Consider the following 21,528-nt stretch of genomic DNA (forward strand, 5'->3'; position numbering starts at 1 on the left):
ATTGTTTGCTTGTAGTTAAAGCAATACACTTAGAGGAGGCAGAAGACTTTTCTGGAAGGCAGAAGAAACCCTCTCATATTTCCTACAGGATCTCACAGATCTGGGATCTGATGGCAGGTCTGTCCCAGACTGGTTTTGTGACCTGGAGCTTAACCTCTTTGAGTTTTCCTACCTGCAAAAATGGGTCTGTTCTCACCATCCTCACAGATTTTCTGTGAGGACTGACTCAGATGACGCATGCATTCGTCAATGCCCAGGAAGGGCTTGATGTCTCCCTTTCCAAAATGAGAAGTGCTTTTGTCTAGTTCTGCTCCACGGAGCCCTGGAAACTTCAGACTCCTAACCTCCTCTTGAACTGGAATAGTTCTTTTTTTTTTTTCTTTTTTTCATAAACTGGTACTCAGATAAAAAGTTGTTTTGAAAGATTTTATTTATTTGAGACAGAGAGAGAGAGAGAACAAGAGAGAGAGCATGAGGACAGAGGGGGGTAAGCAGCAGAGGGAGAGGAACAAGCAAACTCCCTTCTGAGCAGAATAAGGGGCTCAATCCTAGGACCCCAAAATCATGACCTGAACCGAAGGCACGTGCTTAACTGACTGAGCCACATAGACACCACAACTTTTTTTTTTTTTTTAAAGGAAAAATGTTACAAGTGGTGATAATCACAGCGATGTTAGCTCATCTTAAGGTCTCTGAGTTCCTTTCTTTCCTTTCTGGCATTTGCCAAGTGAGATTTTTAGAAAGATGAATATATCCCTGGGCTTCTTCCCTCCTGCCCCATCTGAGCCTAGTGTTAGCACATGAGACTCATAGCCTGTCCCTCAGCAGGCATTAGCGGGCCCTGGAGGGGACATGGAGGAAAATGGGGAGTCGGGGTCGTGGTGCTGGGGTCCGGGCACCAGGCACATCTGTGCTGTCTCTGCTGAGTCACCAGACTCACCGTCCTGCCCAGACAGCATCTCTCCTGCCTGAGGCCTCCTTTACAACCTGGTTGTAGGCAGCTGGGCAGCTGCCTTCTCTGGTCTGGGAAGACCCATTGGCTTTGCCTCTTGCCCTCGGCAAGGTCACATAGCCTCCGCCTTCTCCTAGAACCTTCCTCCCTGCTGCCCTGCCTTTGTGTATCACCTACTGTAAAGACATGATTTTTTTTTTTTTAGCTGGGAGCCCTTGCTCTAAATAGAATTATTATAGGGAATTCCAGTTCATAAGACAGATAGAAGCAGCATTTTATAACACTGGAGTCCTCTCATATGTACACTGAAATTTGCATGAATTAACTTCTATATATTTGATGACAGGAGATACAGAAACAGAGATAGGAAGTTAGGTCATTTTCTCCACCATTACACTCAATGAACATCTATAACGTAGAGTGAAAATGGATGGAAACATGAAACTGCTGTCTTCTTTGGTCAGTCTCAATGCCCACGACTCGCAGTCAAGGCCATTCTGCCCTGAGTGCAATTCTCTTGTTCAAATATATCCCTTTCCTTTTTAATCACAGCTCTAAATTCAAGCCAATTATTTTAGGTGCTGAGTTAAATAGTAACAGGGACACTTCAGCTGGATTTGAAGGATAAGCAGAAATGTGTTTAGCAGCTTTCCGTCTTTATGATGCAGGGGTAGTTTTGGGAATGTGTTTTAATTTTATATATGTGCATGTACACATACTCACTCATATAAAAATAGCATTTCATAATTTTCAAAGCCTACCCCCACATTATCTCCTGTGATTCTCCCTACCACCCTGGGACTCAGGGTCATAAATCTGTTGTTGCCATTTAGCTAGTGGGGAGGGAAGTTGAATGACTTGCCTAAAATCTCATTAAGGGGATTAAGGTGCCAGCACTTGGCTTCCACTGAGCCTTGTACTAGTTTAGGTGCAATGATTTTTCCACAATATCTTGCTTTTGAACCAGGACCCAGTGCTAGAGCGCTAGTGGCAACAGGGTGTCCTTCTAGAGTAGAGCGGAAACTCCCTGGTTGTTTCTGAAGTCCCATGGCCAGCCTGCTCTGCTCCTAGAAGGACATGTAGCCCTGCATCCAGGGGGCGCTCCGTGACCAAGACCCAGGGAGCGTTTGACTCTGGTCAGACCCCTTAGAAAACTCGTTTGTTGCCAACACAAGGAGAGGGGCTCCAGAAACCAGGCACAGGCTGTGGGAGGGAGAAAATCATGCCAGGACCTGTCCCTGCACAGAAGAAAGGAGCCAATGTTCAGATTGGAAGAGTCCGCGGAGAACCACACTGGATGAATGAGGAACAAAAAGGGAAAGAAAAGCCCACCCCAAGATGCTTTGTGGTGCAATTTCAGAACGCTATGGATAAAAGGGAGGGAAATGTAAAAGCTTTCAGAGAGTGAAGGAAAAAAGCCCAAAAAAAAAAAAAAAAGTTTCCTACAAAGGAAGGAGAGACAATAAAGCGTTTCTCGTGAATGCAGAAATAATCACAGAACAGTTTACTGAGAACATTCTAGGCTCCACGTAGCGAGGACTGTGTTTCCAGGGACCCCGTATTTTCTCCTTCTGAGTTCAAAATAACTTGAAAGCTTAGGAAAAGGAGTAAAGCAGATGGGCATTGGAATTTGGTCTTTATTATTAAGAAAGATTGGTTTGAAGGACATGGCAAAAAATGAGTGCCTCCTCCCTCAGGGTGAGGACTGGGTGCCTGGTGTCTTCCCACATGAGACTCTGTCCCCGTGAAAAGGAAGGAGGGGCAGAGGCACAGATCAGGAGGCTGCTGCTGGAGGGCAGCTGCCCGTCCCCGCCAAATGAAAGGGCAGGAGGAAAGGACAGAGCTCTGGAGGTCTGAGTCCTCACTCCCCACTCACCCAGCAGGAGAATCAGTTTACCTGGAGGGAAGAGAAAGGGGAGTGAGTGGGGCAGGAGACCCTGTGTTTGAGGAAGTTTGCCCTGATCACAAGACGCCTGCAGGGGAAGTATTTTCCTCCAGTACCGCTCAGAGTGCTTCAGTGCCCAACATCATCTAATGCTACAACAGGTACAGGAAATCCCATTCCATTAAGTTAGGACCATCGTGATGCCTGTGGAACAGATGTGTAGAAAGAGGCTCCTGGAGCCTTTGATCAGACACTTCCCTTTCGCTGCTACTTTTGTAGCCATGCTTACCTGGGTGGCTTTTGTCACTTTGTGATCGCCCCAAGGGCATGGCAGGGCTGGAATTGATCTCAGCTCTGCCTGACCCCAAACTCCTCTTCTGCACGGCTCCCCGGACTGAAGCGCTTTAAGGCAGTGGCGAGGAAGGGAAGGTGTGCACTGGGCATGAGGTGGGCGGTGCATGCCTCACTGACCCAGTGCGCAGCCTCAGGGTCTGGATGGGGAACACAGAAAGAGCTGTGACCATAGTGGAAGAGATTCCTGTTGTATGTAACGGGTTGAGGCATAAGATATGCCCATCCGTTGGGGTCCTTGAAAAATAGCCTCTTTCTCGCCTTGGTCCTTCTACTCCCGCCCCCCCCTCCCCCCCCAACCCCACTTTGGACTCTCATCCTATTGTCATTCTCTTCCTAAATCCTTGGCTTCTTGGACTTCTTCAATGACGAGGAACTCCCTCCCCCCGCCAACTCCTCCAAATTTCCAAAATTCACTCTCATTTGGGACTAAGCCAGTATATTTATTACTTTCTTTGATGAACACAAGCATAGGAGGGAGATCTGCTTATCATCCACATTTTTCTAAACACAGAATAAAGTAATTTCCCCAGGGCCACACAATTGGAAGAGTAGTCCTAGGATTTAAACTCAGATTTGGTGGATTCAGACTTCACTTTCACCAATATTGGGGAGGGGAATGTTTCCCCTTACCCCTCTTGGTTGTTTTGGGCGGCCTAATAATTCAATTGATACAAAGTAGATTAACAGGGGGAAAAAAAAGGAAAATTTAATTTCATATATACAGAGGCCCCAAAATAGGAGACCCAAGAAGTGACCAAAACAGGCTTTTTATATACTTTTAGGCAAAGAAACAATAAATTTAGGGAGAATTGGAAAATTAAAAAACAGTCCTGGGTATGTATTAGTCAAAGCACTAAGCGATTTTTTTTTTTCTTTCCAAAAATTTTCTTGGCCCTGAACTCCTATCTCTGGTAATGGGGGTGCCTTTCTGCATCCTGGTGTAGGGACAGTACCTTTCACATGGGAGATGTACTTTCTGCTTTCAGGGGGACAGAGAAGAGGGTCAGAGAGTTCTTGGGGCAGCTGTGTCAAGTAAATTTAATTCAAAAACTTTAATATGCCAGAGTGGTATATTCTGCCCTGAACCTTGTCACCAGCTGGCTAAATTGGCGTATATAAAAGAGGGAAGAGAAAGAGGTCAATCAGGGATACTCTTCTGCTCCACATCAACCCATGTGTCAATAACTAGGTCGGCTTTACCAAGCCTAGCATTTGTAGGTCCCCTGCAGCTGAGCCGGTAGGACCTGGTAAAACCAGAAGCAAGTATTTTTAACGAGCATCCCCGGGGGATTCTTCTGACCAGGCAGGTTTGGGAAATATATCTGTCTTTGTCTGCTCAAGTGACTATCACAAAAGACCTCAGGCTGGGTGGCCTTATAAGCAGGAGAAATTTCTTTCTCAGACATGGAGGCCAGAAGTTGGAGATCAGGGCGTCTGCGTGTTCTAGTGAGGGTCCCCTTGGGGATTGAAGACTTCTTGCCTTGGGCTCGTGGTGGAAGCAGTGAGCTAGCTCTGTGGCCTTTTATGCAAGGGCACGGATCCCATTCGTGTGGGTTCTACCTTGTGGCCTCATCCCCTCTGATGGGCCCCGCTTCCTCATGCCATCACTTTGGACATTAGTTTTGGAACCTACGAATTTTGGGTGGACACAAACCTTCAGACTACAGCAGTGTGGTTGGGCCACACAGGGCTGTGGGAAAGGGCACAGCCCTGTGTGCCCTTTGTTTTGCTTGTTTTTTTGTTTTTCAAGATTTTATTTATTTCTTAGAGAGAGAGAGAGAGATCACAAACAGGGGAAGCGGCAGAGAGGGAGGGAGAAGCAGGCTTCTGGGACCTTCCCAGGACCCTGGGGTCATGACTTGAGTCAAAAGCAGAAACTTAACTGACTGAACCACCCAGGTGCCCCGGTTTTTATTTTTGTTTTGTTTTTCAGTCCATAGGCATCTTCTTGTAATTTCTCCTCATTGTTCAGATGCCTCTTCCCACAGTCCATGTGTATTCGTGTCCTCTGCCTCAACACAGCCATGCAGAGAAAGGAAAAGAGATCTTGCTACCCTTTGTTTGTCCTTTCCTTTCCTGGCTGAATTTTCTTGGTTCACGTACTATACATTATCTCAGAGACTTGGGAGTCTAAGTAATGGACTTTAGACATCCTTCCAGGACTAGCTGGTTGATAGTGTCCCCCGAAATTTGTCTTCAGTGGACCCTTAGAAGGGAACCTCATTTGGAAATCGGGTCTTTGTGGATGTGATAAGTCAAGGATTTCAAGATGAAATCATCCCAGACTTAGGGTGTGTTCTACATCCAGTGATGGCTGGGGCCCTCATAAGAAGAAAAGAGGACCCAAAGAGGTACAGGGAGAAGGTGCTGGAAAGACTCACCCAGAGATGAGAACGACGCTGCCACATGCCACGGAATCTCAGGAACCACCAGACACTGGAAGACACAAGGAAGGATTGCTTCCTCCCTAGAGCAGTAGGAGGGAGCGAGCGTGGCTCTGCAGACACCTTGATTTTAGACTCCTGGCTTCCTGAAGTATGAGAGAATAGCTTTCTCTTGTTTAAGCCACCAGTTTGTGGTGATTTTTATGACAGTCCTAGGAAACAGGTGCCCCCAACTTCTCTGGAGGGCCGTATTCAGAAACAAGGATTTCTCTGGGACAGACCCTATCCCACCTCTACCTGTTCTTCCAGAACATTCTGACTTGTTGTGCGTGAGAACCGGGTTATGCGTGAGCCCAGGCCCCTCACCAGTATGGGCCCGCAGGTGGCTGGCTGAGATGGGCATTTAATCCAGCAGCTACGGGACTGAGCTGAACTGCTTCTAAGTCGTCTTCAGTTTAGGCGGTTTCTGGGCTCTCCCAGACCTCCTTCGAGCAGCCCTAGGCTCTCACCTCAAATGATACGATGTTGTGAACGGCTGACTTCGGGGAGCAATCACTGACCCCTTTAGGCCATGATACTCTGAGGCTTTGGGTCCTTGTACTCACCCCAGACTTAAGCTGAGGATGCTGTAGCCCAGCTGCCACTGGACCTGAGGATGGGCCTTGGAAGGTGGAGACACAGAGTCTAAGGGGTGGAGGGAAGCGGGACCTAAAGAGCCACCTTGGGGCAGTGCAGCTTGTGACAGACAGTAAGTTTTCAGGGAACAGATTTTGAGGTGTTTAGCACCCCTGGTGGGCAGGGGAGGTTATTGGTGGTACCATTAGAAGGTCCCCTGAACAAGGAAAGAAAGCATTGCCACCTAACAGCTCCTTCTGCCGCCTGGACCCTGGGATGCCGGAGGGGTTGGGTAGGGTGGAGGACGTCTCAGAGGTAAGAGGGGAGTGACTAAGAGTGAGGTAGTAGGGATCTGCCGACTGGGATCCTAAATTATATATTTTCTGAAAACTCCTGGTGACATGGAGTGGGAAGGTGAGGAGAGAAAGGGTATATCCTACCAGGTCAGCCCCTGGTGGTCGCAGCAGGGACACCGAGCAGCTTTTGCTTCCAGCTCCTGCTACAGCCCAGAACAGCCTCTAGTCAAGGTGTCTCTGTCTTCCCTTTTCTTGGCTTGGCATGTCGTGCTTGATTCTCTGCCCTTAGTAACTAACTTTCCTGGGGTTTTCCTGATCAAGCCCAGTAGGGGAGATCCCAAGGCCATCAAAACACGCCTTCAAGACAATTGACAACTCCATCACCGGTGCTGGGAAATGGCAGCAAAACAGTGCCTCTAAAAGACCCCTATTGTGTGACTTGTAATAAGTTTCAAGGAAACTTGATGAACAATGGTGGAGGCTTCGGAAATAGCAGAAAGCCTCTGGATTTCAGTGTGGCTTTTTGTGACTTCAGTTATTTTCTGCCTGAGCTGCCACTGGTTGGTTTCTTCCCTCTCTTTTTCAGCACTTTTTTTCTTTTTTTTTTTTTTTTTTACTAAGCCCCAATAACTATCAGTAAAATCAGTCAGCAGCCTGTAACATTCTCTTATAAATGCGATTCTCAGTGGGGTCCTTGCATAAAGAGTCAGAGACACCTGTTGTCTCGATCACTCTCAAGCTGGGATATCTTAGATTCAGAAAGGCAGTGTGACCGCCCCAAGGCTGCCCAGGTCAGCAGCAACAGCCAGGATTTGAACCAGATCCAGTGTTCTTTGAGCTATATCCTGGATGCCCCCTTTCCTGTAACATCCTGTGTTTCCATCCAGACACGAGAATGGGACAGCAAATAGATAACAGCTATCAGTTTGCTTTCTTGGAAGGTGAGTGTGCAGGAATGCTTGGGTCTGATAGCCCCTCGCCCTTTTGCTTTCTTGGTCAGTGTCTCTTCAGTATTCAAAGACCAGGGCTCTAACCCCTGAGCTATGGAGCCTTCTTCAATATTTACAAATAAATAAATGATTAAAGAAATTTGGAATTGAGATCCACTTTTCTCCTCTGCCCTAGTGGTGGGGAGAAGCAGGCGGACATGTAACCATATTTGCCTCCTAATTAGCAAGTACCCCTTCCCAGGCTCCAGGGAGGCAACTAATGGCTGTGTGTGTGTGTGTGTGTGTGTGTGTGTGTGTGTGTGTGTATTCACTAAGCATTTTCAGTCTCCTTGCGAGGGAGCAAGATTCTGTGATGATTGACCTTTAGGGGTTATCAAGTCATTTGGGGAGATACGTATCCATCCATCCATCCATCCATCCATCCATCCATCCAAAAACTATTTTGTAAACACCTAAGCCCTAAGTTGTTTTGTTGATGATAAACAAAACAAAGTATCTACCTTATGGAAGTTCCATTCCATTAGAGCCATAAACAAAGTTAACACATCAATGTTAATGTAACAGCAGAGAGAGACAGTGCTGAAAGTAAAGTGAAAGCAAGGAAAGGAGATGGGTCTGTGTTGGAGCCGAGAGGGAGGGGCACTGTTCCCTGGGGGTACAGAGGGAAAGCTCAGATGCGACTGGCACCCCCACCCTGCCCCCCACACTAAACGTCCTTTCCCAGCCCATGATTTCCCAAGAAGCCAGTTCACTTTGGAAGCTTGCTGCCGGTGTGAAAGTCATTTTCCAGGAGTTAAGGATTCACTGGGCTCTTAGTGGCCTCCTGCTTTCTGCAGTCTTAGCTCTCCTTCCCAACTCAAAAGGCTGAGTTTTGGGCACAGTGGCTTACAGTGGGCATGGTGTTAGGGATCTCTTCTTAGACCTTGTGCGTCTGGAACACATTCCCAGAGAATAATGCCCTGAGCAGAGGATACAGGCTCTGTCTACTGCCAGCTCTAGGGACACACGGTTATCAGGGTTATTCCAGCAGTTGGCTGCAGACCGACTTTGGATTCTGGAACCTTCGGCAAAGTCACCTCTTGGAGGCTCACTTCCCTCATCTGTTAAATGAAGAATGCTGAGCTCATGTGGCTGGGTGGCCACCTTACTTAGAAATGTGTGTGAGGACCTGGGAGCAACCTGCACACTTCTCTAGTTAAGGGGCCATTTAAGGAGGACGGCCAGCATTGGGATTAAATGTTCTGATTTCCTTCTCAGTGTATTTTCCTTCTGCCAGTTTTTGACACCACCATTTATGGAGCATGGCTATGTTCTAGGCACTGCACTGGATCGCTTTTGTGCATTGTTTAATCTCACAATAGCCCCTTTCAATGAAGACTGCTGTCCTCAGCTTTCCAGATGAGAAAACTGAGCTCAGGAAAGGGCCATGAGTTTGGAGCCCCACCCCAAGGCTCCAGAGCTCAGTGATGGTGCAGGTGCTCAGATCCAAGTTCTTCGACATCAGAGCCTGCCCCACCAGCCATCAGGCTGCATAGGTGGTCTCTACTCTGTCACATTTGAGGGGGGGTTGCACCTGATCAAACAGGCCAGCCCATTCCCACACCCTTAAACTTGACTGTAGTCGTAATTATAAGGAAGGCCTTTTTATTCCACTTCCTCTAGGCTTTGTATCTAGAAGCTTTAAGAAACCTGTTGCTTCTCACTACGTTTCCCTCTGGGCTAGAGCTTATTGAACTATGCATTACAGTGATTATCTGCTTACTTATCTGTTTCTGCAAACCAGCGTCAAGTTCTTCGAGGCCATATCTGTGCGTTGCTAGATCCAGACAAAAGCTTTGCACAGAGACAGGGTATCATAATAAGTTACACACATCAATGAAGCCAATACCTACTAGGGGCTAAATGTTTTCTGTAAGCAAGGGCATGTGAGGTCATGTAAATAGATACAGCTGTTTACCTAGTTCTCACAGCAGACCTCTTTGGTGGGTGACAGAGTAAGAACTTGGACTCTGGTGGGCCAGTTTCCAGCCATGCCCTTAACCCGGCCAATGAGTCCATGGATGGACCTGTGCAGCCTTCCTCTCCAGTCATCTGGGTTCGCCTGTTTGTCTTTGTGACCCAAAGAAGAGGAGGAAAATCAGTCCCCTCGAAGGTGCTTTCCCTCAGCCTCTCCACTCCTCCATCCTTCAGAGTGGAATTTCAGACTGAACTTGGGACGCCACCCGAGGATTGAGAGTAGGGTGCCGATTTGTGCTGCGTGGCTCCTGTGAATTATCTTCAGTGTTCTTGCACACAAATGGAGAATTGCCAAATGGACGGAGGCATATTTCAACCACCTAGCCTCAGAGAGGAGTTTCTAATAGATTCATTCATTAATTCTTCTCAGCAGTAATTGAAGATCTACTCTGTGTCATGAAACATTAAAATTAGTGCAGAAATAAATAAAGCCCAGCCCTTTTCTTCATTGTCTCCCAGGGTGAAAATGAAGCAAGTGCGTAACGAGGACCACTGCATGTCGGACCCACCCAGGCTGTATCTTGGGCACGCAAGGCTGGTGGCAGAGTCGTTGGCAGACGGAAGCAGGAGTAACTAAGGGGTCTGAAAGTTGTGTACTTGACCCAGCTGGGGATAGCAGGTTTCAGAAAGTCTTGTTGGGAACTCAGGGCCCAAGAGCTGAGGTTAAAGGACTAGACCAAGAAGCCAAGGAGGGGTATTACGGGCCAAGGGAGCCATGTGAGTGAGCACACAGGTGTGTGAGAGGGTGAGAGGGAACCAGGACATTGCACCCGGGTCATACCCGTGTACAGCGGCGATGCTAGGCTGGATGTCGTGAGAATACGTATTTCATTTGTTCAGGAATGCTCTCAAGTCTGCCTTTGCCTTTCTACTCTAGAAAATTGGAACTGGAGTTCCTGTCGGAAAACAGCCAGTCTCACCTACTTTCCCCAGAGAAGGGAAGGAACATAGTCAAGGGCACACTGCCAGGAACTTTGTGGAAGAGAACAGGGGATGGTCACAGGAATGCAGTTGGGAAACTGCACAGAGACGATCTCAGGATTGTGGGAGGGAAGTGGTGGCCTCACCACTCCTTTGCATTTAATTTTGTAGGAAAGGAGCTCTTGCATCAGTAATATTGATGCTAATATTTCTTTCTTGAGAGCTATGACTTGTAAGCCACATTCCATTCCAACTCACATTCCGTAACACAGACCCATTTTAATCCTCCCTAGACCCTCTTGGCCAGGGCTGCTAACCCAGTTTACAGATGAGAAAATGGAGGAAACTCAAATCACATACCCAAAGACACACGACCCAGAGGTAAGACAACCATGACTAAAATCCACATCTGTCTGCCTCGTGGGCAAGCGCCGTTGTCCTGATGTCCGTTCATTAGCTTTCCCCTTGATAAATTCCCTGGGATTCAGATTGATCTCTCAGGATTCAGGCCTCGTTCTGATCTGATCTAAAGATGATTAAGGAAGGTTGATCTGAGTGGGGGAATGACTACATTCCAAAGAACTGCTATGTTTTAACTTTATTCCCTTGGCCTTATCTTAGAAAACGGTGTCTCTAATAGATATATTATAAGTAGATGACTGGTTTAAAAGAAAAAAAAATGTTTCATTTTCTATAATGGGATCTCCCTAAATAGGTCACCTTCTATGTGTCTAGACACAAAGAGATAGCTATAGATAAATACAGCTAACTATAGAAACAAAGTTAGGTGTGAGTTTATTTTTATACATATGAATATATACAGATATACCCTTGCTTGTATATATAGATGCAAGTCTTTATCATTTGTTGTGCGTTTATCTCCTCCTAATTGTTCACACATGTAACTCACCTCTTCATTTGATTATGTGCTGGGATCTTCCGTAGCCTTCTAGGAGCTTCCCTAGGGAAAAAATTAACATGGAAGTTTCCTCTCTAATTCAGTTGCAGAATCTACACATTGGCGTCATTGTGGGCTCCTTCTTCCTCTGCTTTCTTGCTAATCAAACACCAAGTCTTCCCTTCCCCTGGAGTGTCTTGTTTTACCCCAGTCACTAACTATCGCCTTTAACTGGCCTACCCACAGACCCCATCTCCTCTCTCTTAGAGCTTCTTCGATCTCCGGACTAGTGACATTTTGGACCAGATAGTTTTTGTTGTATCTGGCTGGCCTTTGCACATAGGATGCTTACAGATTCCCTGACCTCTACCCGCTAAATACCAGTAGCGCCCTCTCTCCAGTCTTGAGGACCAAAAATGTTCCCATTACCAATCATTTCCTTGGGGGAAGGGGTCACATTGGGAACTGCTGTTCTAGGCTATCTTCAACAGCTACCTCAGTGGCCTCCTTACTTCCATTCAGCACGATCTTGCCACCTTATTAATTAAAGAGAAAGAAACAAAATTCTGAGAAACATGAATGCCTAAAGAATGGCCATGCCTTTTTCGATACAGTTCTCATCTTGTTCTCCCTCACGGTCCAGCGAACATTTTCAGTTGAGAGAGTGAGCCTACCATTGACGGGAGGCTGCCTCGGTCGGGAGGCCCTATCCCATACATGTGCCACCTGGTTGTGTCCTCTCAAGCAAGTTTCTGTCCTGAGCCGCATTTTTTCATCTGTGCCCCAGGTGTAATAATCTAACTGGGACAGTCGCTAAGTACTGAGCACCAGTAACTCCAATACAAGGTGGAAAGTGCTAAAAGCTCCTTAAGGGAAGGTCCAGGTGAAGTGCCTTGGGAGTTCAGAAGGGAAAGAGATTTCTTCCGGGTGAAAATATCAGGACATGTAATAGAAATAGCGAGTTCTGACATGGTTGGATAACTTAGCACTTTGGGAGTTCTTTATAGTAAGTGCAGCATGGGTGGGTAAAGCATATATATTGAGAAGGGTACCTCAAAAGCATATGTTTTGAGACCAGATTATCCAGAGAGGGTGGGGGCTTGACGGACAAGAACCTGAACTGTCGAACCACAGAACTCTCCAGCTTAGCCAGTGAGGAGGGTCTCCGCATCCAGCTGTGCCTCAGTCATGGTTGAGAAGATGGACTGAGAGCAGTAGGGGAGTGGACAAAGCCTGGAGGTCATCCGGAGTGTATTAAAACGATCACCATGAAAGGCTGTGGCAACTGGGAGATGGGACAGCCATTGGACGGAGAGAAAGGGAAGGCGGCAGAAGCTGTTTTGTTAGATAGTTGTCAGGATTCCCACAGCTAAGAAGCTTTGGGGGACCATGGGCTGCACCTCCCGCCGCCACTACCCTCTTGGAATGTTCTGTGAACTTGGTCAAGTCACTTCTCTCTCAATCTCAGTTTTCCTTATCTGTAATGCCAAAGGTCTGGATGAGTCTCCAGTAATCCCTCCATCTTAAGCATAGACAGAAACCTGACAGGAGACTTCCCGAAGAACCTGGAGCCCTCACCCTCCTAGCTCCTTGCTCGGCAGACGGCCAGGGGCACACCCAGTGGATCATCAGTCTTTAGCCATCTTGGGGCTGGCTGTCGAGACCAGACACAAGAAGAGAAGGACATTACTTGGGAGAATATGCATGTTCACAGCTCTGAGGATTAAAGGCCCATGTTCTTATCACTGCTGAACAGAGTATTATAAATCCAGTCTTAGAATACCAAATCCCTCTGCAGCTTGGCCGTTGTGAGGGAATATTAAAAAGGCCGGAGACAGAAATAATCAGTTTCCCAATGACACATTGTCAAATAAAGCATTTCTCACATTATCCTCTTTTTTTTTTTCCTTCTTTCTCTGACTCCTTCTCCCGTGCCTGGATAGTTAACATGAAAAAATAGATTAAAATGAGGCCAGGCTGAATGGAGTTCTAAGTTTGACTTTTTGGAAAGCTCTCCCAGTGGGGTAGTTTGGGGCCCTTTCTATTTTTCATCGTTATGTATTTTTTGGTGTTTGATATTGTGTCTGTAAGCAAATCAGCTGGAGGTCCTAGCAAGGGATGAAGGCAGAGCAGCAGGGAGGGTCCCTGTGAGGTTTGATACGGTGCCCTTTGGATGCTGAGGTCAGAGCTGCTATGGAGACAGTATGGTTTCTATTTCTCTGCCATGTCTGGTCAAGATTTTAGGCTTCTGGATATTTATTAAGCATAGACTAGGTAAATGGTGGGGGTAGCTGGTAACTCAGGAATGAGGAACATGGTCAACCAGGTGATCGTATTTCAGTAGTGCTACAGATCTTTGAAAACCACAGAAAGCCTGTGAGAGGCGACGTCACAGACCGGCCCCAACCTGAGGAGGCCAAGACCTTCCCTGAGGAAGTGATCACCGAGCTGAGATGGCTGCGTGAGTTGAAGTGAGCAGACGAAGGGGAGTATATTAGGTTTCTAGGGCTGCCATAACAAATCAACACGGAGTGGGAAGCTTAAAACAACAGAAACGCATTCCCTTATGGTGCAGGAGGCCAGAAGTCCAAAATCAAATTGTCAGTAGGGTTTCCTCACTCCGGAGGCTGAGGGAGAATCTGTCCCATGGCTCCCAATAGCCTCTGATGGTTGCGGGGAATCCTAGGCATTCCTTGGCTTGTAGACGCATCACTGCAGGCTCTGTCTCTGCCTTCACAGGGCCTCCTCCTCTGTCTCTGTGTGTGGCTGTCTGCCTTTCCGTCTGTGTCCTCTACTCTTCTTCTAAAGACATCAGTCATTGGATTTAGGGCCCACCCAATCCAGTATGACCTTACCTCAACCATTTACGACTGCAACAATCCTATTTCCAAATATGATCACATTCTGAGGTTCCGGGTGGACCTGAATGTGGGTGGGGGGGTGTCATTATTTACACCACGAAGGGGGCGAGAGCACCCTGGGCTGAGGACACACCCAGTGTGGAAGAGCCCAGAGCCTCACACTTTGGGGGAACTCTCATTGCTCAGTGTGGCTCCAGGACAAGGAATGAGACTTGGTGGGGAGCTGGACCTAAGAAAGAAGCGAGCATCTCATCATGAAGGACCTTGGATGCCAGGCAAGGGGTCCAGACATTATTCTGAGGGCCCTGGAGAGCCAAGAAGGGGTTTTGAGCAAGGAGGGAGGTGCAAAAGGATTTGAATAGAGAGGTTGATATTTGTTGAGTATTTCAGTGCCAGACCTTTTATTTTCTTGTTTAATCCCTGGCATGACTTTTCACATTGGAAACAATGAGCGCATTTTACAGGTGAGCCTGGATGCAGCCCAAGGAGATAAAATATCACAGCCAGCTTGTCACACATGGCCAGGAGGGACTCAGGGATCCCCACACGGGTCTGTGAGCCCCCAGACACCTGCTTTCCCCATCATGGCACTCTGCCCTTGACATGGCCCACTGTAACCCTTGTCTTCCTCCACTGGGGAATCTGCAACTCACCATCAGCAACAGAATAAGAGGAGTGGGCGAATCCTGCTTTAGAGAGACTTCTAGTAGGGAAGGTTCCGTACGAGACAGGGACCCATGTTGCTTCTGCTGTCTCTTTCCCACTTCCTCCCTGACAGCTTAGTGAAATTGTTAGATCTGTAAGAAAAAGGTACAACCAATCACCCCAAGACCTGTGATCCTCACAGTCTCACACAAACCAACCCCTAACTAACAGACTGGCATTTTTATTTCTGGAAATCGCTGCCACTTCTCCAACCTTGTTTGTCTTGGGCTGCCCGAGAGTGAACACGGTCCAAATCGGATTTGGCATCAGGTCGTCCCTGAGGCCAACAGGGCCTTCGCTCACCACCCCCGGAGCCTCGGCCTCTTCTTAACCTGCTTTCTGAAAATGCACAGCCTTTCCCTGCATCTTCTTCTCCCTCCTCGGCTTGCTGTGGCCCTGCAGTGTTTCCTTCACTTCCAGGGCTCGTGCTGGCTCTCGGCATGCAGACTCACTGGCTAGACACTCCGGCCTTGCTTACTTTCCTGGAGTCATCTGCTTTTCTGTTGGCTTGTCCTTGGTGGAGAAAGGCCACAAAGAAATGGGGGACAGCTCTGTGTAGGTGGGCTAGTGCAGCAGCTTGGTCCAAAGACCATCTGCAAGGATGTGGTTGATGGTTTCTTCTTGCTTCTGAGTTACTCGTCTGCTTTCTTAGGGCGAACTGTCCCACCAGGACCAGAGGTGGACACATGGTTCTCTAGAGCTTGTCCACAGCGCTTCTCGGTTCGTAAGGGCTATCATGGTCTTTGCTCAGCAACTGGCTGAGATGCATGAGTGAGACCTGATCACAGGTTTGCCATGTACCAGGCACAGAGCACAGCTCTCCACGGCCGGGAGCCCACACCTAACCTCTCTCTCTGTGGGTGTCTGTGACCCAATCTTACGGATGAGAAAAATGCGATTGGGAGATTCATTCCTCTGTCCAAGGTTGCCCAGCTTCTATGTGGTAGCATGAGAGTTAAAGAACTCTTTCTGACCCTTTGTCATTCTCTGTCCCCAGCCATGCTATACTATTCCAAGTATTGCTAAGTCCAATTTACAGATGAGTAAACTGAGGGTCCATAGGGAAATCTGAGAAATTCAAGCTCAAACATAGTGAGCAAACTTGAATTTGGAACCTGTTTACTGCCTGCTTGGAGCCTGTCCACAGTGTCCTTTACTCTGCTACATTTTCAGCCTCTAGGAGCTCAGAGCTGCTTAGACCTGTGGCTACTGGGTTTAAGGTGAAGTCCCCTGGGCCTTTCAGGAGCGCCGCATGGGGACATTTGTTTCAGTAGGTCCTTGGCACAATAAACCCTTGAAAACTGAGATTCTCCTTGGGCCAAATTTTCACAATGAAATTCTGATCTGTGACAGAAGCCACATGGTTGGTGGCTCAGCCGAGGCTGGTGGAAGCTGAGGTCGGCATGATGGACTTCCTGTCTCTGTGCCTCAGTTTCCTTACTTCGCATAGGACAAAGATTCCTCAGGTGCACAGTTGTAGAAAGGTGAATGGATACAGGCACCTGTGATGAGTTTGGTCCAGATTAGGAAGGATTGGAGGACTCCAGACAAGTTTTGCAGAATACGCATTGGGGTGCAGAAGATCAAGCTGTTTATTCATTCATTCATTCATTCCTTCCTTTGTTCATTTGCATTAAACAGACCCTTGCCGATGCGATGCTGTTGACGGCAGTGATAGCTAACAGTCTGTGAGCAGCTGTCTCATCCCGCACATGGCACTAAATACCCCACACATATCTCACTCAGCCTCACGATGACCCGAATACTGCCCTTATTTAACCCAGCCCATTTAAGCCAAGGCTCTGAAAGCAGATGTGACCTAGTCAAGGGCACAGAGCCCTTAAGGAATAGAATCTGGGCTCCAGTTGTGTCACTCTGAGGCCAGCCCTTGACCACTGTGTCAGGTACTGCTGCGGGTGTTGGAGGCAAAGCATGAGGCTTCCTGCCTTCCAGGAGCTGCTGGTCTGGATTTAGGAGCTGATGCAGCATTGCAGGGGTGACTGGGGAGGGCAGGCTAGAGGCAGTGGAGGCAGGGAGGGGCGGTCGTGGAGGGAAGTGGTCATTTGGGTTAGGTTTTATCTTTCCAGGTCATTGCTAATCCTGGGATCGGACCACAGGGTCAGACCCTCATAAACAGGGTAGGCACGAGGGGCTGGGAATGAAGGGTCCTAGACCAGGCAGGGCCTGACCCTCCCAGCCAGGGAAGTGCCCGGAGATTTCCCCAAGATGCCATTAACCAAAATGAAACACGTTGTTGAAGAGCAGCCTTAAGACGTGCCCCTCGATTCCTGGACTTGAAGAGAGTGTTTTCCTTTTCCCCTCTCAGCATCCGCTGTCTTTTTGTGCACCCGCACCATCGTTCCCATGTTCCCCTCTCCTCCCTGCGGTCTGTGAGAACCATTACGCCGTCACATAGCCAGTGGCTGTGCGGGGAAGCCTAGAGTTTAGATCCCTGCTTTACCACATCCTGGCCTTCTGTACCCTGATGGACCGAGGATCAAAACCTGTGTGACTTCCAGCAAGTTGCTCAACCTCTCTGAAGCGCCTGTTCCTCATCTCATCAATAGAACAGAACTGCATGCCGTCACCTGAGATTGTCTTGAAGATCAAATAACAGGAAGTGATGGTAGTAAGCAGAGGCCTGGCACGTTGCTGTTGTTTTCTCGCCTCCTCTCTCTCTCTCCGCGGTCCTCGCTGTTGCGTCGTTCCTTCACACCCCTCCCTGCCTCCCTCTTTCCGTCTCCTCCCTTTCTTCTCTGTGGGAAAAGACGGACAAGTAATGCCCACGAAACGAGACTTCTAGACACAGAGAAATCACTGTTGTATGTTCTCTGGAGGAACAGGATCTGTTCTTGTTTGGGGGGGCTCTGAAGGTCACGAGCCACGCACATGCACCCATTTTACGTGTGCCTGACAGTGTACACGCACATACACGCACATTCGCACACACACACAAATGCACGTACTTGCAGATTTATTGGGTTTGTGTGCTGGTGCTTAAGTTCTGACATCCACAGGAAGCTTCCCGAGGATTCCACAGCAGCTCGCTCCTGAAGTCAAGGCAGGGCGGTCGGCTGTACCCGCATGCCTGGGGACCTCTTAGCCCACTTTCTCACCCGCTCCTCACCCGCCGTGGAGGTGATGAATTCCAGCGTACTGACCCGAGGGCCTTGCAAAAAGAACATGACAGCTTTCCGGCGTAGGCAGCAGGATAGCAGATTATTTTAGTAAACAGCATTCTTCCTGGCCCAAGCAGGTCTGCCTAGCAGAAGTCACAGCCAGAAGCAAGGCTCCGCTTTTGCTCTGTGGCTCACCGTGAGTTTCTGAGTCTCTCGATTCCAGCCCCCTCTCCACCCCGAGTGAAGGCAGTCCTTCCTGACCCTGGGGATTACCCCCAGGGACGCAGCGCCCGCAGCCTCCTGTCCTCCAGGCCCAGAGCACAATCCATAAGGAAGAAAAGCAAGGTAACTAAGAAGGCTCCTGCATTCACAGACATGTTTGTAAATGACCCTTCTCTTAAAGAACTCATGGAAAGGGTATTTCACGGGTCTTATGAATCATGTAACATATGTTCATACACTGTAAACTGTTCCAACGTAAGTTATGGGAGGCAAACTCTGTTGAATATTTGCCAGAGGGATGTATTAAAGAAAAATAAGCATCAGTTTGCCTTAATGTTCTGATTAAAAGAAACCTAGAAAGGGGTGTCTGTGTGTGTGTGTGTGTGTGTGTGTGTTTTCATTTAGTCATTCAACAAATATTTATGAAGCACATATTTTGTCTCAGGCCCCCTATTGGAAGTCACATACTAGAAGACTAGTGTTTCTGGGGTACCTGGGTGGCTCAGTTGGTTAAGCGTCTGCCTTCAACTCAGATCCTGATCCCAGGGGCCTGGGATCAAGCCCCACATCGGGTTTCCTGCTCACTGGAGAGTCTCCTTCTCTTTCTCTCTCCTTCTCCCTCTCTTACTGCTCTTCCTCTCCTCTCAAATAAATAAATACAATTTTTTATTTAAAAAGACTAGTATTTCTTTTTTTTTTTTTTTTAAGATTTTGTTTATTTATTTGACAGACAGAGATCACAAGTAAGCAGAGTGGCAGGCAGAGAGAGAGGGGGAAGCAGGCTCCCTGCTGAGCAGAGAGCCCGATGCGGGACTCAATCCCCGGACCCTGAGATCATGACCTGAGCTGAAGGCAGTGGCTTAACCCACTGAGCCACCCAGGCGCCCCAAAAGACTAGTATTTCTGATAATGAAGGATATATGAGACTATGCAGAAATGATGTTTGACCTTATAATGTTGTCTCAGATGTGCAGCAGGTTGGAAAAACAGCTACTATCTCTTGATCCTTCAGTGGACCCATTCTAGAGATGAGGAAGCAAAGCTGAGAGAGCATGAGCCAATGTCCTGGGGTTGCTCCCTTCATGGGAGGCAGAGCCAAAATTCAGATATGCACCTGTGTGAAGCCACAGCCCTTGATTCTTCCAGCATTTAGCTGTCTGTGTGGCTCTGACCTGACCATTATCCACCTCGTTTGCTCCTTGTGGCAACCTCGTGGAGAAGGTGGGGCAGGGATTCGTATTTATCCTTATATAGACAAAAAGCAAAGCCCCCCAAAGTCAAGCAATTTGCCCAAGATGACACAGCGGCTGTGGCTGGTGGTTCCTGAGTTTTTATGAGCCATGCCCGGGGATCTGGGCCGAGTGGAGTGGACAGGAAAGCCCCCTCTGACACTCTAGCCAAAGAGCCGTGGCCCATTCGCTGTCCTTCTTCCCTTCTGCTCTAGGGTGGACTCATTGCACTGCTGCTTCTGCTGCTGGTGTTCACTGTGGCTCTGTACGCCCAGCGGCGCTGGCAGAAGCGCCGTCGCATCCCCCAGAAGAGCGCGAGCACGGAAGCCACGCATGAGATTCACTACATCCCGTCCGTGCTGCTAGGGCCCCAGGCCCGGGAAAGCTTCCGCTCCTCTCGGCTGCAGGCTCACAATTCTGTCATTGGAGTGCCCATCCGGGAGACCCCCATCCTGGATGACTATGACTACGAGGAGGAGGAGGACCTTCCCCGGCGGGCCAACCATGTCTCCCGGGAGGAGGAGTTTGGCGGCCAGATGACCCACAGCCTGGACAGTCTGGGCCGGCCAGGAGAAGAGAAGGGGGACTTTGAGAAGAAAGGTGAGTCCTCCCTGTTGCATCCCACCCTCCATGGGGACCTTTTGGGAAGCTGGGAAGAGGCGCGGAAGCCGGGTGGTTGGGGGAACAGGTGGTGTCTTCTGGGTGAAGCCATTCTGGATCTATGGCCAGTCTCTGTTGGGTTATCTGAATTTGTCTTCTCTAGCTCTTCAGTAGTGGTGGGGAAAAGAAGAAGAAAAAGCCAGTGTTCTTCGAGTTTTGAGAAGCATCAGAAGTTATATAGTTCAGTATCCCTCCTTTGTCTCTTGATTACCTCCCTTGATGGCCTTCTCACTACTCAGTTGAGAGAATTCATCTCATTTTCAGACACTACTGTTACGCAGTTTTTCCTTATGTTGAGTTGAAATCTGTTTGTCTGGCCCTTCACATCCACAAAGAAAATGAATCTGATCTTTCTTCTCTAAGTCAGCTCTTAGAAAATTGGACAAGAGAAAAAAAAAAAAAAGTACCTTGTAACTTCTGGAAACCAACCTAAATAATCCCAGTTTCTTCAACTGGACTCAAGTGACACAGTTTTCAGATATTTCACCATCTGGGTCACTGTCCTGTAGATGGAGAGTCTAATTTTTCATGTCTTAGAATATAAACGTCAGAACTAACACCCCTCTGCCTCAAGGGGGGAATGCTCTTGTGTTCAGCAAAATGGGATTTTCACCTCCTTCTTGCCAGCTGTTATACTTGGACTGATGCAGCTTGAGATCACATTTTGTGCTACTATTGCTGGTTCATACTGGGCTTTTTGGTGACTGAAACCTCTCACCCTTTTTCATATATGCTGTTGCAAAGACCCATTTCCCAGAAGTCGGTAGACAATTGATTATTCGGACACAAGCACAGAATATATTTCTGTTCATCTTTGTTAAGTGTCTGGTGCGCTATCTTGTTTATAGATGGAATTTGGCTCTTGTCCTGTAAATGCTGCAATTATCTTATTCTGCTTTTTTCTCCACCTTGTCTTTGTGATACGGGCGATAACAGTGGGTTAAAGGCTTAGCCTGGAGACCCTTGTGCTTACACTGACTCACTCCTTTTGTAAACTGAGAGAAAACCTCGCTGTTTGGGCCAGTCCTGGAGTTCTGAACTCTGTATCCTACTTTTCTTCTTCTGGGATCCTTCCTCTTGGACTCATCTTTCCATGTCGCTCAGTGGGCTAATAAGAATATTAGGGGGTTCTTAAAAGGAGACATTTTTGTCAAGCCTAGAAACCTACAGAGGGACGCGAGTGAGACAGGAGGCTAGAGTGTATGTTTTAGAGTCACCTGGACCTGAGTTCAAATCCTGCCTCCTTTATTCACTGGGTGACCTTGGAAGAACAGGAATTCTCTGAGTCTTGGTTTCTTTGCCTAAGTGTTCTGGAAGGATTCAGGATAACAATAAAATATGTGCAAAATGCCTACCCCAGGGCCTCGTATGTGGCAGGTGTTGGATCTCCGAGAACTGCATTTGTAGTCTTCAAACCTTTGGTCTTAGCTGGACATCCAGAGTGTCCTTAATGATGTCCAG

The 21,528-nt window shown here is 48.0% G+C and overlaps 1 protein-coding gene across 3 annotated transcripts in view; it reads left to right on the forward strand.

The window, feature by feature from the left end:
• ASTN2 (astrotactin 2) overlaps positions 1–21,528 on the forward strand; it is an 854,980-nt gene that overhangs the window by 174,683 nt on the left and 658,769 nt on the right. For all 3 annotated transcript variants that reach the window (XM_032307618.1, XM_032307619.1, XM_032307620.1), the window contains exon 3: positions 19,623–20,007. In XM_032307618.1, coding sequence (XP_032163509.1) covers positions 19,623–20,007 — 385 coding nt within the window. The remainder of the gene's footprint in view (positions 1–19,622; positions 20,008–21,528) is intronic.

Source organism: Mustela erminea, chromosome 12 (genome assembly GCF_009829155.1).
Source record: "Mustela erminea isolate mMusErm1 chromosome 12, mMusErm1.Pri, whole genome shotgun sequence".
Lineage (NCBI taxonomy): Eukaryota > Metazoa > Chordata > Mammalia > Carnivora > Mustelidae > Mustela > Mustela erminea.